This window comes from Coregonus lavaretus (assembly GCF_964263955.1).
Source record: "Coregonus lavaretus genome assembly, chromosome: 19".
Classification (NCBI taxonomy): domain Eukaryota; kingdom Metazoa; phylum Chordata; class Actinopteri; order Salmoniformes; family Salmonidae; genus Coregonus; species Coregonus lavaretus.
The window spans coordinates 9,978,500-9,997,629 of NC_140006.1; the positions used below are offsets into that span (position 1 = coordinate 9,978,500).

The 19,130-nt window shown below is 43.5% G+C and overlaps 2 protein-coding genes across 2 annotated transcripts in view; both read left to right on the forward strand.

The window, feature by feature from the left end:
• Positions 1-2,737, forward strand: part of camsap2b (calmodulin regulated spectrin-associated protein family, member 2b) — a gene marked incomplete at its 5' end in the record, with an annotated part of 60,806 nt that extends 58,069 nt beyond the window's left edge. Inside the window, one exon of the mRNA XM_084183193.1 lies at positions 49-2,737. Coding sequence (XP_084039319.1) covers positions 49-351 — 303 coding nt within the window. The 3' untranslated portion in view covers positions 352-2,737. The remainder of the gene's footprint in view (positions 1-48) is intronic.
• A 1,399-nt stretch (positions 2,738-4,136) lies between these two features.
• On the forward strand, positions 4,137-18,691 carry wdr47a (WD repeat domain 47a). Its single transcript, XM_084182847.1, has 17 exons — positions 4,137-4,208; positions 6,090-6,259; positions 7,052-7,135; positions 7,396-7,480; positions 8,418-8,549; positions 8,948-9,124; positions 9,318-9,820; positions 10,462-10,570; positions 11,827-12,020; positions 13,977-14,246; positions 14,389-14,458; positions 14,982-15,142; positions 15,293-15,465; positions 15,748-15,918; positions 16,072-16,203; positions 16,312-16,530; positions 16,926-18,691. The coding sequence occupies exons 2-17, from the start codon at positions 6,102-6,104 to the stop codon at positions 17,066-17,068; spliced, it is 2,781 nt and encodes a 926-aa protein (XP_084038973.1). The 5' UTR covers positions 4,137-4,208; positions 6,090-6,101; the 3' UTR covers positions 17,069-18,691.
• Positions 18,692-19,130: the final 439 nt, after the last annotated feature.

Below are 19,130 nucleotides of genomic sequence, written 5' to 3' on the forward strand. Positions count from 1 at the left end.
CTTTTACCTCATGTTTGTTCCTTTCTTCTCCTCCACTATCTCTTTCAGGAAATGGAGAGGTCGGAGGCCAACAACTTCCTGGTGATGTTCCGAGACACAGGTTGCCAGTTCCGCTCGGTGTACACCTACTGCCCTGAGACGGAGGAAATCACCAAGCTGGCGGGCATCGGGCCCAAGAGCATCACGGCCAAGATGATCGAGGGCCTGTACAAATATAACTCAGACAGGAAGCAGTTCAGCCACATCCCTGCCAAGACAATGTCGGCTAGTGTAGACGCCATCACCATCGCCCCCCACCTGTGGCAGACCAAGAAACAGGGCACGCCCAAGAAACTGGGTAGTCTCAAGTAGTCACAGCAACAACCCCTTTCATACCAAACCCAGGATATTGTTGCTTGGTGTCCTGGGTTATAGTTGAGGACTGAGGGGAGGCTTTGCCGGTTATCTGACCCAGGAACGGCCAAATTACCTGGGATATTGCAGGGTCTGGTTTGGTATGAACGGTGCTAAAGAGTCCTTCTTTCCCATTAAGATATTTAACGAACACTTACACTTGGCATTCATCTGTATCTGATATCTGATGTACAGTTTAATTGGATGAATATGTGGTAGGTGGTTTAATTCTAAACAGGACACTGTTGACTTTATGCACAACTGGAATGTAGGGGGAAAAACATCAACACAAGCCTCAAGGGACATTGTTGTTGTTATGCAAGACTGTGTGTGTGTGTGTGTGTGTGTGTGTGTGTGTGTGTGTGTGGGACCCAGAGTCATTCTAATGGTGCACACGTGTTTCTGTTCGTCAGCATGCGTGGGTGCCCCTGTTCTTGTGTGCCCACAAAAAAAGGGGGCTGATGAAAGCCTTACTGAATCGGACCTCTAAAGCACTGAATGTCATTCCTTTCGAAATAGACCGAGTTTGAGTTCCCTATGTTCATCAGGTGTGGCCTTATGCTTGTTTTGTGAAAGCGCAGTGATTAGGTCATGTTTTTGTGAGTACAGGATGATACGTATATATGAGAGCTTGTTGATAGTTTGGCTGTGTGTGAGGCTTGCTTTTCTTTGTGGCTGAAAGATGAGACTGAGGAGTTGGGTTTACATAATGTGTCAATAGTTAAAGTCCCAAGATTGAGTGAGGAGAATAGCTCAGAAGTAGGTTGTCGTAACTTCCGATAAGAACTAGATGGTAAAATCATTGATTAAGGATCATCTACTTCACAGGAATGTCAGCAACTGACTGTTAATTTATTTATGTTTTTGATAAGGCTTTGGAAGTCTTTTAAAGGTCCAATGCAGATGTTTTTATCTCAAAATCAAATAATTTCTGGGTAACAATTAAGTACCATATTGTGATTGTTTTCAATTAAAATGGTCAAAAATTAACAAAAATAGCTTATTAGCAATGAGCAATTTCTCAAGCAATAATGTTGCTAGGACAGTCTGTGAGGGGTTTGAGTGAGGAGGGGAAAACAAAATTAGCTGTTATTGACAGAGAGGTTTGGAGCTCTTTCTTATTGGTCTAGTAACTAATTTACTGCATGGTGATGTCACCATGGAAGGCCAAAACTCCCTCTCAACAAAACAGGCTGAAATTTCAGGACGGTCTTTTCAAACAGCTCTTACACTAGAAGGGCATTACCATCATTTTCACAATTTCACAGTATTATTCCAACCTCATAGTGTGGAAATATATATAAAACACAGGAAAATTACATTTTTGACTGCACTGGGGCTTTAAAGGCTTTTAAAGTTTCATCAACAGAGGTGCGTAACGTACTTTAAGACAATATATACTGTATAAGTTAATTGAGTTTGTATATAATGGCTATTCCATTCAAAATGAATGAGTGAAACTAGCATTTATCATTTAATATGGACGTATATAAACGTAATATATATGGGGCCTTCTATAGTTTCAAAAATGCAAGTGTGTAATCACTTTTCAATGTCACTGGCAGGAATATGTCAAGCTTTAGAATAGAAGCAAGTTACACATTGTGTCATGAGCCTGTGCAATTCTGAAAAAATATCTTATAAAAATCCTTGTTGGCATATATGTTTGGACCTCAGATATTCTGAAGCATTTTACTTTATTGTGGATAGTATCTTTACTGTTGAATTCCGATTACACTTAAAGTTGTCCACAATATGCATGTGTACATATTCAGTAGAGAGTAATTCATGAATAGAATTTCATGACGCTTTCCCACCGTAGATTGCCGTATTTGTAGTTAAATTAACTGCGTACTTACGTAAATAAAGTAAAATACAGATCACAAAAACATGAAACATATTTCTTCAGGACTTTCAAAACTTCTGTTACATTATGCTTCAACATGTTACATTGTTCTAACCTATGAAAGGAAACTGACATTTATTTTAATTTTATTTTGGAGCAAAGCAGTGTTTACGCTGTACATATATTTTGTCGTATAAAGTATTTTTTGTAAACCATTTACCATATTGAGGTTTCATATGAGCAGCATATCTGTTGCAAAAGGAAATGTAAACCATGAGAGGGTACAATATGTTTTGGATGAGTGACGGACAGGAAACGGAGAGAAAACTAACTGCAAACTGTTTCCACTGCATACTCTATTGTAGTGGATAATCAGATATGTGTGAGATGCCATTCTGTATTTTCCCCCATCCAAATTAGTTTTATTTTAACCCTGTCAATATGTTCATGTATTTGTTATTTTTATATATTCCTTTGAACAATATTAAAATGCAAATGTTCATCAACACTTGTGATTGATGTTTTTGAAGCCGGGTTATCCACTTGAATCTCATTTTGGGCTAGCTCAGATTTGGATTCTTTGTTGTGCTAAATGTTCACATTTCCTACAGCACAATATCCAGTTACTTCATTACAGAACAAGTGGGTCTTGAACCTGCAACCCGAGGCCACAGGGGAAACAAACGCAGGTTCTGTGCCATAAAGGTCAAAACCTCATGGAAGAGGCATAGGCTTACATACAGGGAGAACATACCAGTGGTAAAATATCAAGATAAACCATTTGTCATTTTGTTACATCATTTCTCATAAAAAGTATAGTCCTTTGAATACACCTTTGTTAATACCACTAGGTGTCACCTAATGATTGAGAAGTAATGCACTAGTCTTCCTCTCTTGCATTCAAGAGCAACCTGAAAGCTATCGGTTAAGAATAATAGTCTACCAACCAGATTTACTTCTTATCACTGTCTGTCTTAATCCTTTTAAAGCCGTTTCAGGGGGCCATGTTCTTCAAGCATTTAATCACTTTTGAACTTTCCACTGTGATTCTGCTATTAGCCTACAAGCAAATGGAACACACCATCTAGTCTGGGCAGTGAAGGCATGAGGATTATGCCTCGGTCATTGCATTTAGGTACACTAGAAGTACATTAATTTCCAATGAAAGCTGAGTTTGCTTTGCAGCATTGCGTTGCAGAGGCAGTTGCAGTGCGTTCTGTGTGGTGCATACGTTCGAATGTATGCTTCAAACTGTATGCATAGACGGCTTGACAGAAATGGTAGCAGAAGGTGAATGTTTAACTTTTGTTGCACACATATCCAGATGATGCTGCATAACATTTTGCGCAAAAATGCTGTCGGTGTGATCAAAGCTTCAAGCTGTCTACACATACAGTTTGACACATACATCGATAAATCCAACGTATGCACCACACAGAACGCACTACAATTGCCTCTGCAACGCAATGCTGCAAGGCAAACGCAGCGCTCCATTGGAAATGAATGTACTTCGGGTGTACCAAAATGCATTACACTGTCGGTGTGATCGAGGCATTAGTCCTATCCATCCACCATCAAATATTGTCTTGGAAGTGACACACCCTTACAAGTTATTATCTCATTGAAAGTGGCATAATTGGACTTTGACGACACCGCTTATACTTGATGCGCATGCTCGATGGATAGTAGTAGCCAGGAATGTTGATTCGTAGCCAAAAGCTGTGTGGTTTTGACTTGCTAGACAAGAGATGCTTGGGAGCGCCCTTGTGAAAATGCTGGGATCTGATTGGTAGACGAAGCGGTGCGCTTGACAACCGAAGGGGCTGGGTAGCAGCAGCAGAACCGAGAAGATAACAGAGAAAGGAAGGAGAAATTCATCGAAGCAGGATCGCCGTGACAGCTACGCTTTTTCAACAACATAGAAACAAATTTAGGAGCGTGTTTTCAGCCCATGTATTTTTAGACCAAGGTGCGCTTTAAATCGCATTTGGGAGCGTGTTTGTTAGTTATGCGTGGGAAGCCTCGCTCCCCACCCATCCCGCCTGTGCTGCTTGCGGATGATTCACTTCTAGCGATTGGCCTGGGGTGTATTCATTACGCCAATTCTGTTGCAAAACGTTTACTCCAAACGCTGTTGAGTTCTGTTTTGTTCTTAAACGGAAGTTGTAGTTCAGTGGTGTCTCTCTTCAAAAGAAATAAGCGTCTGGAAAAAGTTGGAATCCCGCTGACTTCACTTCACTTTAGAGCATGGAAGAATCGATCATTAATAGATGTGCAGTTCGTGCCAAACACTTCGCAGACAATTCAGATTGGAATGCAAATCGTGGAACAATAACATTTAAATTAACTAGCTAGCTACAACTTCCATTTATGAACCCAACAGCTTTTACATGACGTTGAAGAGCGTTTGGAGTAAACGGTTTCTGTTGCAAAACGTTTTGCAATAGAATCGGCGTAATGAATGCACCCTGGTTAGCCATTCTCTTGTTGGCTGGCTGCTTGTCATGATCTAAATCTGTTAGCGGTTTTGGGTGTGCGTTCCTGACAACAGTACTCTTGGTGGTATGTAGCTACCAGCTAACATTGGCTGCTAGCTAGCTAGTTAGCTTGCTAATATTTCTGACACATAGCTTGTGTTGTCGTTTATTTTATAACATTGGACAAGAACAGATTGGTGTGAAGTAGCTAGCTACTGTAGCTACTTATCTAGCAGTTAGCTAGCTAATTTGTGTTTGAACCCCACCCATAGCTGCAGTGCCTAGCTACATGGCTAGCTAACTAGCTAGCTAGTTATATATTGTAAATAGATGTTTATTGGAACCCTTCCCGACAAGTAATACTTAGCTCATCCTTTATGTTTAGGAGATACGCATAGTTTCCTTGCTGCTAAATTGTTGCCACTGCTGCTGTCATTGTCACCAGCAGTGCATCTGGCATGATCTGCATGCAGCTTGGTTGTTCTTTTTCTCTTCTGAATGGCCTGTACAGTTCATTGTCAGATATCTAGCAATATTATTTGTTGACTGCACGTAAGTGTATTCCTAAACTAAATCAATTTAAAAGTCAAAGGATGTAGCATGTATCAGTATGTTTTGAGCAACCACTTGCTTGGACACCTTGTCAACAATGCAGGTTGCAGTGCAACACCAAGATAGCAGGACTATTGACATAGGCTAACTAGCTATCGAAATCCTTAGTCAGCATTCCGGTGGCACCCCCCAATTCATTAATGCAATCCTAGTCCATAATGTGTTACTGTCTGTTACTGCATAATTAATAACACAGCTGTGTGGGTGATTGGATTTACTCTCTGCTGCAGACTTTGTACTGACACTGACCTTCTGCTAATCACAGTAGCCAGAGAGTTGGGGCTTGATTCCATTAGGTGCAATTGAGGCTTTCCTCATTTTGTCCACATTAAGTAGGTGCACAGAGAAGGTCCTAGATTTCCTGTGCTTGTTTGTAGGTAGGAATTGAAATAAATTCGACTAGACTTCTTGAAATTCAAAAGCAAGGTCAGTTGTAACAGTTGTTGGCCAAGTAAATATCTGGAACAAAAAAATAATTGGTTGAACACAGTGTGGCAATAAAGTGACATTGTGTTACATTAGGAATTGATTGTTTACCAGACAGCAACCTCAACAGGGTCAGATAAAAATATCCGGTTTTCATGGATACAGTATGTTCAACCTAGCTTCCTTTTCCTCTGAAAACCGGATGCAGGGACCCGCTCAGGCATTTATTTTACGCCTGCTATGTTTAGTTAACCAGACAGATACTAGGCTGCCTACGATCAACAAGAGAGCCTCAGTTTGTATACTCACCATGAGTTTTGTTGTGTGTGTGTCAGCCCGTCATCGCCATGACAGCAGAAGAGATCATCAATGTGAAGGAGGTGGAGATCATCAAGGTGATCCTGGACTTCCTCAACTCCAGGAAGCTTCACATCAGCATGCTGGCCCTGGAGAAAGAGAGCGGAGTCATCAACGGACTATACTCTGACGATATGCTCTTCCTCAGGTACACCTGGGTCGTATTCATTAGGCACCAACAACAAAAAAAGAAGATTAAAACAGGGAGGGACTACCTGGACTTATCCAATAAGGAACTTTTCATTTTCAGTTGCAAAATGTTTTGCTACGGTGTGCCCTACTGAATATGACCCTGACATTACTGTTTGGGTCTTACTACATGGCTAGGTTTGGAATGACAAAGGTCTGGCTCACCCATAGCATATCAGGACACCTCCATAAGTGTGTGCTGCGATACAACAGTTGACAGACTAATTAGACGAGATTGTTGCTGTTCAGCTTTCCAAAGCATTTTCATCAACTTTCACACAGAGGGCCCCACTAGAGAACCCTTTGTTGACATGTTTAGTTTATTTTTATTCTGTTTTGTTTTTACTGAAATTATCTGGCTAGTGTGAATAGGCTCAGAGCACGTAATAGGTGCCGCATAATGTGTCACAAAGATCATACACTTTATTTAGCATTTTACATCAGATTTATGAACTACTAGGGGCAGGGACAATTACCATTATCGCGATACTCGTTAGTATCGTGGCAAGGAAACAAAACACGAAGCCGATTTAACTTCTTTAGGAAAACAGCCATAATGTTGTCATCCAGAGTCACATGTATTTATTTTCCAAGCTATAGTACCCAATATTGTACATACAGCAGTTTTTTAAAGGACCAAAGAGTTTGGCCTGCTTCATGTTTTCATTTTTGGCATGGAAAAAATATTGCGATACTGGTATCGACCCGGCCCTATAACTAACTTGTTTGTGTATTGTTTATCTCTGTCCAGACAACTGGTGCTGGATGGGCAGTGGGACGAGGTTCTCCAGTTCATTCAGCCGTTGGAGTGCATGGACACGTTTGACAGGAAAAGGTGAGGCATTGATACAACACTAATTCTGTGGTCAGAAATGAATGTACGTAGTCTGACTATACCTGACAATTTCTGCAGTTAGCAGTGCTATTATTGCCTTGTCAAACAACAACACGTTAGCAAACTGACACCCAGGCTAGAATGTTCAGGCAGATACTGGGTTTGAATTACTTTACTGACACATAGATACTGTAGGATGAGACAACCCAGCTCTGGGGCTATATTTTATTGTTGTGTCGAGCTGTGTTGTCTTGTCATAGGTTCCGTTACATCGTCCTGAAGCAGAAGTTTCTGGAGGCCCTGTGTGTGAACAATGCCATGTCTGCTGAGGACGAGCCACAACATGTGAGTCAACAAGCAAAGAATAGGTTCGCTCTCGCACTTCTCCACGTTGTTCTAGTGTCTTTCTGCCTTTACATATTCCATCTCCCTGTCTTTGTTTCTGGCTCCTTTCCTCTGTCTCCTTCTGAATGAGCAAACAAAATAGCAACGAATCAATTCTTTTTCCATCTACCTCTTTTCTATTTCTGTCACTCTGCCTCATTTTCTCCTAGCCCACACACATTCATTGAGCTTTCTCTACCCATCGTCCTATATTAGCTTAGTCACAGACAGTATAGATCTGAATCCAGCTTGTGTAGCCTGACTGGATTAGTCTGGGCTCCTCAAGCCAGCTGTGTCTGTGTGTATAAGTGTGTCAGATTGTCAGCCCAGCTCTTCATGAGTTAGTGTGGAACTGTGTGTGACATGTGAGTCTGATTTAACACGTTTCTACGTGTTTATTGTGTTAGGTCTAAGTTAGATCTCGTGAAATCTCTTTTACACATTTATTCGAAGCAGGTCAAAGAAACACTGACATTTTCTTCTTTCTGAGGTTTCTCCTTGGACATGATAGAGATCTAAGCCCTTCTACCCTGATATTTAGAATCTAAGCCTCAGAGAGCGATAACAGGTAGCTGCTCTTCTACAAGATCTACAGACATTCTGGGTTTAGATGTTCAAAACATCATTTTTCATCCCCCCTCTCTCTGTCTCTGCGGGAATGTTGAGTCTAGAGGGGAGGGACTGGGGATGATAGTGTTACATTGCCTCTAGAAATGAATAAATATGATCAAAGCCCTTTTTTTTTTTTTTTATTGCAAACCTTCTAGACTGAATCAAAGTCCTGCTACATGTGAGCGTAAAATGAGTGAATCTGATGTGGGCCAAAATCCACTCTCTCTTTCTTTCTCCCTCTGCCCTCTACCTCTCTCTCTCCTCCCTTCATCCCTCTCTCCCTCAGTTGGAGTTCACCATGCAGGAGGCGGTGAAGTGTCTTCATGCTCTGGAGGAGTTCTGTCCCTCTAAGGATGACTACAGCAAGCTATGTCTGCTCCTCACCCTGCCTCGTCTCACCAACCACGCTGAGTTCAAGGCATGACACATTTGTATATGTATGGCATAATATATCATATTATAATAATATATATTATTATGATTATTATTATATAGCATCTGACCTTTTGAATCGTACTCTGTTATTCTAGCACAGTGATTGATTCTAATACTTACTTTGAAGAAGGTTTGGTAACAGTTTACTGAAAGCAGGTATCAAAAGCCATTATTAAATTATTATAAGCATGTATGAGCACTTTATTACATTTTGAGATAGCACTTATTATCTCATAATGCTGTATCTGATGTATATCAATGTGGCAGTTTTCCAACTATCTCAAAATGGATCGCTATGAGATAACACTGAGACATTTTAAAGGTGTCATCATGTTTTGGGTTTTAGCTAAATGACTAAACAGTATAGTGTTTCCCCTCCAGGACTGGAACCCCAGCACGGCGCGGGTGCAGTGTTTTGAGGAGGCGTGCACCATGGTGGCAGAGTTCATCCCTGCAGACAGGAAGCTGAGCGAAGCGGGGTTCAGAGCCTCAGGGAACCGCCTCTTCCAGCTCCTCATTAAAGGAGTTCTGTACGAGTGCTGTGTCGAGTTCTGCCAGGTACTTACAAAGTACCTATAAGATTCTATCCATCACTTGATATTACTGTTTTAGTTTAATATGATGTTATGATTTCATTGCTTGCTTGATTAAATGAATGAATGAATGAATAATTGATTCATTCAATGCATGAGTGCTTGATTGATATATTGATTGGCTGATAGTTTGACGGATTGACTACCTCTGTCTCCAGAGCAAGGCGACAGGCGAGGAGATCACGGAGGGCGAGGTGCTCCTGGGGGTGGACATGCTGTGTGGGAACGGCTGTGATGACCTGGACCTTTCTTTACTCTCCTGGATGCAGAACCTGTCCCACAGTGTCTTCTCCTGCGCCTTCGAGCAGAAGCTGCTCCAGATCCACGTGGACCGCCTGGTCAAGCCCGCCAAGGCCGGCTACGCAGACCTCCTCACCCCGCTCATCAGCAAGCTGTCCCCCTACCCCTCCTCGCCTCTCCGCCGTCCCCAGTCCGCCGACACCTACATGTCCCGCTCCCTGAACCCGGCCCTGGACGGGCTGTCGTACGGGCTGTCTGGCCAGGAGAAGAGGGGCCCGGGGGGGGACACGGCGGGGGGGAAGGGGGTGTCCCCCATGTCTCATTCCTTCGCTAACTACCACACAGGGGGCCAGAGTTTGAGCAGGAGTCTGATGCTGGAGAGCTCCGACTGCCACAGCATCTTTGAGGAGTCGCCTGAGAGGTGAGAGCAGGATGGGTTGGATTCAGGTAGCGCTTTTCAACATCAAGGTCTAGAATGTGTTTTACATTGTAAGTGGGGAATTTAACTCCTCTACCATTAATGTGTAGTACCCACCAGGATGATGCACTCTACCTAGTCATTTTCCCCTCTAGAATAATCCCCAAACATTGGCTAAGTAGGCCAAGTAATTACATGATTGAACCTGTTTGATTTAGCCTAGCCACTGAAGTAGACTGTTGATTAGCCTGCGGGGTAGAAAAACACTGGAGACTACTGTTGAAGGAGAAGCTCAGTGATTATCTTGACGTTTTCTACTGCTCAACAACATCCACTTATGCGAACACTGTGACAGTAGGGAGTAGCTGTGTGACAGTAGGGAATATCTGAGTTGTCTGGTACTGTATTAGATTGAGCCCTAGATCTGTTTGTACCCTGCAACCCTCTCTCTGCACTTGCATTTCACTGTACCGTTTACACCTGCTGTGCACGTGATGAGTAAACTAGGATTTGATTTGATGTCTTGCTAACTCCATTGCTGTGATTGGTGTTGGCAAGACAACACAGACATATGTGGGACTCAGGCTAGTCTGGTAGTGCATTAGAGTAGTAGTTAATGTAGTCTCTCTGGTTCTTGTTCCTAGCTCCAGGACTGACACGCCCGTGGATAAAATGATGAGTTCAGGCACCCTGCGCCCCGCCTCCGCCCCTGGAGAGGACGCCCCGTCACCAGGCTCTGCAGAGAGGAATGAGGTAAAATACCTGATGGAGGAGAGGAAGATGAGATGTAACCAGGTCTGTCTTGCAAAAGATACAGATTTCTAGAAAATAAGTGCATGAGGTGGCAACAATTTTTACCCAGTTTATATAAACCCTGGAGTCTGATGTGTGATGATTGGGATTGTGGCCTGTGGAGAGGATTACTTTCAAAGATGGTGGCCTTCTCCCTCAGTCTAAATATAGGGCGGACTTAGAGATGAATGTGTGTCTGGTGTGTGTGTGAGACTCGTCTGGGGCGTACAGGGCCTGAGTTACAGCCAAGAGACCTGTCACCTGCTCTCTTTCTCTCGCTCGCTCTCTTTCTCTCTCTGTCTCTTGTCCTCTCACAGTACAGCCCAAAGGACTCTAGTCCCCTGACTCCACTTCAACTCTAGCCTTGCCTTAGAGGAGATCAGACTGCTCTCTACTCTGCTCTACCCTGCCACTGCTGTCCTGTCTAGCCGTTAGTCAGACTGTGTGAATTAACAGCCCTGCTCTGCCATGCCTGTCACCTTGGAGACCGATCAACAGACCAGGAGCAGAATTGGAAATTAGACTGTGTGATTTCACCTTCAGATGAGACCCTGGTTTATGGCTCCCTCTGCCACACTGTGTGTTGTGTGTGTGTGTGTGTGTGTGTGTGTGTGTGTGTGTGAGGTTATTGGATTTCACACTGGTTGTGGTCCCTGTGTCAACGAGGGTGCGGGATGGCAATGCATGTCATGAACAGCTTATTTCTTCCAGCCCTCTCTCTCTCGTCTTTGGCATGCTGCCCGCCTGGCCCCTGGTCGGTGTGGAAGTTCATGCCTATCAGATGGACCTGCAGAGGCCACAGTAGGGGAAGTTGTCTGTCCTCAGACCTTTGACACTCAGTCTTTTTCCTCTCTCCCTGAAATTACAGAGGGAAGGGGTGTGGGGACAAAGCTGGCTTTGAATGTGAATGGCACTATGTATGAAGTTGGCTGTACTTCAAACAATTATGAATTTGGTTTATTTGAATATGGTGTGTGTGACTACTGAGAGGTTGGAAGGATTTTACCAGCAGTGCATGTCGGTGTATTTACACTGCATTCGGAAAGTATTCAGACCCCTTGACGTTTTCCACATTTTGTTACGGTACAGCCTTATTCTAAAATGGGATTAAATACATGTTTTGTCCTCATCAATCTACACACAATACCCCATAATGACAAAGCGAAAACAGGTTGTATGTATGACGTAATGTTCACTGTGTGTGTGTTTTACCTCAGCTGCGTGACTCCACAGAGAAGTATGAGGAGTTTTACCGCCAGCGTCTGAGAGTACAGCAGCACCTGGAGCAGAAGCAGCAGCAGAGACAACTCTACCAGCAGATGCTGCTGGAGGGAGGCGTGCAACACACTGACCAGCCAGTCCCCGGGACAGACGCCACGCAGCACAGCCTCACTGAGACGTTCCTCAACAGGTTAGAGATTGTAATGTGGACACTGGCCTGTACGCCCACGTGTAAACACACTGACACACACAGCACAGGACTTGAGTTCCTCAATAGGGCAGTTGTTCACCCATCACTGCACAGCACAAAGTCTGAAACCAATATGACAAACGTGAGGTTGCCTTGCTTTTCTGTGGTTTGATGAGTTGCCGTTTTGTCTTAAACCTTGTAATGACTCTCCTCTTGGACTGGTCTATCTGTGGCAGACCACGTTCTGTCAGATGTTACATTATGTAATGTAGTTAGTTGTTACTTCATGTGATGGATGGAATAATGGTTTGGAATAAGGGTTGTTGCTAAACATATTGTTTAAATCAAACCTGGCCGATTTAGAACACACATACCCCTCCCTGTACAGCCCATGGCTTCGACCTAACACGATGCAATGGAAAGACACGTTAAATCCAAAAAATTCAGGACAGTGTTGGTTCAGTATGATAAAAAAATATGGGAACATTTTGAATCTAGTTAAAATCACAAATCGGAAAGGACAAAGAAAGGTCCACTAAGGATGTCATTATAAAACCTTATAAATAATGCAGGGAGGGGGGGGGGGGAGAGATCAAAAGAGATTTGGCCTTCTGATGCACATAGCAGTCTAGAAGGGAGAGCATTAGTGATGGGTCGTTCGCGTACAAACGGCTCTTTTTGAACAGATCTTTTTGGTGAACGTCTGGAACCGAATCGCATCTGTGAAAGAGACGTTCATTTGGCTCCCTGATTTACCTACTGCTATTACTGCTTTTTGAGTTCCAAACAACGATGATCTGTAGATAAGTTATAAAAACATGTCTGAAGATGGTTATTCCTCACTGCAGGAACAGTAGGTAGAGGTGAGAGCCTCATTCTGGTCCATGCAAAATGTTTGCGGTGTGTTAAAAAAAAAAATGGTCCTTTTGTTTTGCAAGAGATGTAATTTCGTCAGGTAAAATGTATTTGAACTCACATATACAATCTGACATAATAGTAGGCAACCTTTTTATGCTTACATTAGAAATGTGCTATTTTTCATGGTTTTTCATTTTAAAAAATGAACTACTAAAAGATCCAGCTCACAGAAAATATTTGGAATGCCCATCACTAGAGAGCATGGCCTGACCCTATGATGACATCTCGACTATAGTATCTAGCCTCAGCCTGGATGGTTCAAAGCCTAGATGGGACAGTTGGAGTGTCCTGTTGGACAAGATGACAACTGCTGACTAATGCTTAGAGAGACACACGTTACTTTTTCAGTAACAGGGTCTGAAAGGGGAGGTTGGTTTGTGTGTGTGTTGGGGGGGAGGTGCTCATAGTGGTGGTGTTGCGGGTGGGCGTCTATGGTTTGGTGCATATGAGGTGTGTGTAATGATGTATGGTGGAGCTGAGTGTGGTACCCCAGATGGAGCAGCATGTGCCTGGGGGTTGGGTTGGGCGTGGGGGTGGGGGTGGAGGAAGCCACAAGGGACCCATCATTGTCTCTCCCCCAACCCAACCATCTGGGGTACCACACTCAGCTCCACTATACACCCCATCATTTATCATTATACACACCTCATGTGCACCAAATCATGGATCTTTCAGTAAAACATAAAAAAAAAAAAGAAAAACCATGAAAAATAGCACATTTCTAATGTAAGCATAAAAAGGTTGCCTACTCCCACACACACACTTTAAATTAACACTGCTGCTCCTCTCTGTTCTTTATGAACTGTCATTAATGCCCTGAGCACCAGCTGCTCCTGTGGTACCTGCTCTGTATGTCTCTGGAGCAGAGCCAGACTCCGACTGTCACAATCTAATTATGCAGAGCAGACATCGGTCATATTTAAATGACTGACACTATTAAAGAGACATGGCGAATGCCTGGCAGAGGCGTGTCTGTCTGTCTCTCTGTCCTGTCTGTCTGTCTGTGTGTGTATTAACCTGTGTGTTCTTTCTACCCAGGTCTATTCAGAAGCTAGAGGAGTTGAACGTGGGGATGGAGAGTCTAGGGGAGGATGTCCAGTCTCTGGCCCAGCAGTGTAATGGCACGGGCCCCTCTCCCGAGAACAACAACATCGGTGACCCCGTAGGCTTGACCCCTGACCCCGCCGTGACCCTGACCCCCAAGCAGGGCCAGCCCCATGGAGGAGGGTTGGTCAGCAGCACCCCACAATGCACCACAGCGGGTCGGGGGGTACCCCCACTGAACGAATCCCCCGTAGTCTCCCAGAGGTGAGCTAGGGGTGCGTGTGAGGGGTGTGTGAGTGCGTGTGATACAAACAAATATGTCTGTATTGCAGATTTGTTTATGTTTTTGTCTTTGTGGACATACACAGAGTAATGTACTAATGTGTTGTATCTGTGTGTGGTCTAGTCCTCAGAAAGTAGCTGGACAGCCTTCCGGATTAGACCACTCACCAGGAGCCCTAACCCGAAGTAAGGAGGTAGGTTCCTATCCCCCTCTCCTCTCTCTCTCTCTCTCTCACACACACACACACACACACACACACACACACACACACACACACACACACACAGAGTCTGTCTAACCTCCCACTGTAGGCTTAGTAGAACTCTTTAGGAGTGAGAGGCAATGAGTATCAGTTCAGTGTACCCACTGAGGTCATGCACAGTAATCCTGGATTATGCAATGTGATGAGTGGAGATTGAATCCATCAGATTCGAGTTCGAGCAGCAGCGATAAAGGGTATTCCATGTTGGCATGAGCTGTTGGCTCTATTTCAGAATAATGGATAGCGTAAGACATAGAAGATCAACTCAGATTATACTGGTAATTATGTTAAACCCATTGCCCCTGTATGTGTGCGGGCAGTTCTGTGTGTATGAGAGACATTGTAAGAAGTGTTTCTTCTTAACTCTGCTGACGGGCTAACAAGTAGCTCCCTGGGGCTAGTGGGATATCTTCATTCTCATCCCGAATGTTTGTTTTGTGTGTGTGTGTTGCAGGAGGACAAGCCCAAGGCCCTATTTGTAGCTGTGAACACCCTGGAGGACACTCAGGCGGTGCGCGCTGTTGCCTTCCACCCCACGGGGGCGCTATACGCTGTCGGTTCCAACTCTAAGACACTACGCGTGTGTGCCTACCCAGACGCGCCGCTGGACACCAGGTAACACACACACAGAGCCTAATAACTAATCATTCCTGAAATTGTTGATATCTACTGTTCAATTCCTTTGCGAGGTATTCTGCTGTAATGAGACTAAGCTTTATCTCTCTGCTCTCGCGCTCGCTCTCTCACCCCTTTTCCTTCCCTCAGTGGGGTGTCAGGTATGACCAAGCAGCCGGAGGTTCGTTTTAAGAGGAATAAACACCATAAAGGTTCTATCTACTGTGTGGCCTGGAGTCACTGTGGAAAGCTACTAGCCACCGGCTCCAATGACAAATATGTCAAAGTCTTGCCCTTCAGTGCCGAGACCTGCAATGCCACAGGTAAACTCAATACGGAGTTTCAATTCCATTAGAAATCAGTTCGATTCAAACGTTGGGAATCTATTACATTTAAATCCACTCTAAACACGGGTTGTTTAAATCCTTAAAAATGTAATTGATCTCCTGAAATGACTGAATTAAATAGGAATTTACTCAATATACACCTGACAATGAAAGTTACAGTTCTCTTGATTTCAGTTCGGTACACACACTCTTTCCGTTTAAGTTTGAGTCTCACACCCCCCACCCTCTATCTCTTCGCTATCTCTGTCTCTCTCTCAGGTCCAGACCTTGAGTTCAGTATGCATGATGGGACCATCAGAGACCTGGCGTTCATGGAGGGACCAGAGAGTGGAGGGGCCATTCTGATCAGCGCTGGGGCCGGTGACTGTAACATCTACACCACTGACTGTCAGAGAGGACAGGGCTTACACGCTCTCAGTGGACACACAGGTACACACACGCACACAAACACTCATTTGCTTCGCAGGACTCATTCACACACACTCGTGTACTACTTAGTTTATCATCGTCATTCCTGTATGGAAAATAAAGGCTTCCACGTGAGAGTGATGTGAGACTGATGGTCTGTGTGTTTATCCTCAGGTCATGTTCTGTCTCTCTATACGTGGGGAGGGTGGATGATAGCGTCAGGCTCTCAGGACAAGACTGTGAGGTTCTGGGACCTGAGAATACCCACTTGTGTTAGAGTGGTGGGCACTGCCTTCCATGGATCAGGTTGGTATTGCTTCCACACACACACACAAACAAACAGACACACATTTATGGGACCTACTTGTTGGTCTCTCTCCTTTCTAACTCTTTCTCTCTCTCTCTCCCTCTCAGGCAGTCCTGTTGCCTCGGTAGCGGTGGACCCTAGCGGTCGTCTCCTAGCGACGGGACAGGAGGACAGCAGCTGTATGCTCTATGACATCAGAGGAGGACGCGTGGTGCAGACGTACCGGCCCCACTCCAGCGACGTGCGCTCCGTTAGGTTCTCCCCCGAGGCACACTACCTGCTCACTGGTTCCTACGACACCAAGGTCATGATCAGCAACCTGCAAGGTAAGTAAGACATATAGGGAAGATCTCAATTGCATACTCTTCGCGTCCTCACTCCTCGTTTCCATCTCAAAACCCATTGGAGGAGAAGGACAGAGGGGAGGGACCGCTGGCGTTCTCATCCAATGGGTTGTGAGAAGGAGACAAAGAGGGCGCGAGGAGTATGCAATTGAGATCTTCCGCTAGTCACTAAATGGTCTCTAATGACGGGTGTGTTGTTCAACTGTGTAACTGTTAGTTGTGTAAATGCGCGTTAGTAGTCTTACCAAAGCACAAAGAAGCTAATTAAGTATTTATTTGTTTAAGCTGCAATCAATGAATTGGACTCACAAGTCCAAGCATGTGTATTTGGGCCCTTTGCACTCACAATATATTGAAATGTGTGTTTGTCTCTGTAGGTGACTTAACGAAGCCATTGCCCCTGACTCTGGTAGGGGAGCACGGTGACAAGGTGATCCAGTGCAGGTGGCACACACACGACCTGTCCTTCCTCTCCTCCTCCGCTGACCGTACCGTCACACTCTGGACACACAACACCTAACAGGCACATACTCACTCAACACAACCCCTAAAACACACAGTAGACATGCATAACCCTTAATACACAACCTGGACACACCCTTTTCCTCACACTCTTTTACCACTTTCAACAAACAGGACAGTTTATCCCTCTGTACATTTGGTTGTGTGGCTGTCTGTGAGTATCTTTTAGCTGTATTTCGGTTTGATTTCATATCATGCTCAGCTCCCCTCAACATCGCTGCTTCTGTGAGCAACTCTCACATCCTCTAGTTGTGTGTGTGTGTGTGTGTGTGTGTGTGTATGTGTGTGTGTGTGTAAAATGGGGAAAGTGGAAAAAGTGCACCAACTGACCCTTCCCTTTGCTCTGTCACTCCATTCCTCCACTCATCCCAATGACTCTTCAACATTTTCATTTACAAATGACACAGCAGACTCCCTACACTTGCATCTACTCCATTATGTTTTCAATAAGGAGAGAGATGTTTTGCTATAGTGCATTGTTTGATATGGTGCCTTGAGTTATCCAGTCTCCACTAGGAAAGCTTAATCAATACAGAAACCCATGTGGGTCCTCTCCATTTCAGGTCAAAAGTTTAAGTTATCTGTGAGATCTTTCAAGAACAAATGTACATTCCTCATTCGTTTGCACTGTCAGTGTTTTTGTTACAGCATGTGTTACTATGCTGCTATTATTTGAGAAGAAACCAAGAAATGGATGTTGTGATCTAAAATGCTGACAATATGTCAGTGTGTGGTTCAGTAAATCAGGTGCTCCTTGCGGAGTTGAATCTGTTGCATTGATCGATCAATTAGCTATCGGTTGCTTAGCTGTTGTCAATACTACTACTATAGCACTACTGTGGGAGATGTCTAACGTTACTGTTACTGCCCACCGCATTTCTGCTTTAGGCTTTGTAAATATTGGAGACAAAAATGTGTACATTTGCTTGTACGTTTTTAATGTTGAATCAGTGTTTGGTGCAAAATGCTGTCTTCAGGCAGTTGTTATGGTGTCTCTTGCTATGGCTTGCCTGCAAATGGAAAAAATAAAATACTTGTTTTAATATCGACATGGAAGGGAATTACAGATCTACTTTTTGGCTTGGCCAGCTTCAGCGTACAGTTAAGCAACACTCACTGTAGTATACCTTTATTTTAATCTGCAATGTTACTGGTTGCTACCAAAATGGCAGTCTCTGCCCATTTCAAAAGGGAGTAGCTTATGCACAATATCTTAGAAAAAGCATGGCATTGTTCTACAACACAATTGATAAACCCGTATTAAGGGTGTTTTGCGTTTGTTACTTTCAGTTTCTGTATTTTGCACTTTGTCACTAGACACTCCATTAATAACTTGTTTGACTTATCAAAATGCAGGCTTGAGTTTTAGGCTTTGTTCTTTGTGTACAGTTTCTCATTTTAAATTAAAAGGCCAAACTAATAAATAGATGTATTTATTTATCTTTTATTCTTTTAAAATGTTATTGTAATATATAGTCATCCTTTTCTGTTGATATGAAATTAAATAGTGGTTCCGGTATGTAGCTTTTCTAAACCTTGTTTTAAGTGACTAAGAGAAATGAATAGAGCTTATTGAAAGTGTGATCACTGCTGTGGTATCTAAATAAAAGCCTCTTTGACACTTCAGACTGAACTTGTGTGATCTGTGATGTCCTTCATAATACAGCGAAATCATAATATCAAATAATATGCAATGGCATACTAATGCAATTAAAGCCTTCAAGTCTGGGAAATCTCCAGAGCTGAATGGCATAACAGTTGATGTATACCAAACCTTTTTTGATGTACTCAGAGGCCCCTTACACTTCAGTGTTGTGATGCAAAAATTCTAGCAAAATGCATAGTGCATAGAATTATAAAGGTATTGTCGGATATTATTCATCCTAATCAGACAGGTTTTTTTTACATGGAAGATACATTGGAGATAATATAAGACAAGCACTGGAAACAATAGAACACTATGAAAAATCTGGGAAAACAGGCCTGGTATTCATAGCTGACTTTGAAAATGCTTTTGATAAAGTACGACTGGAATTTATATATAAATGCCTGGAATATTT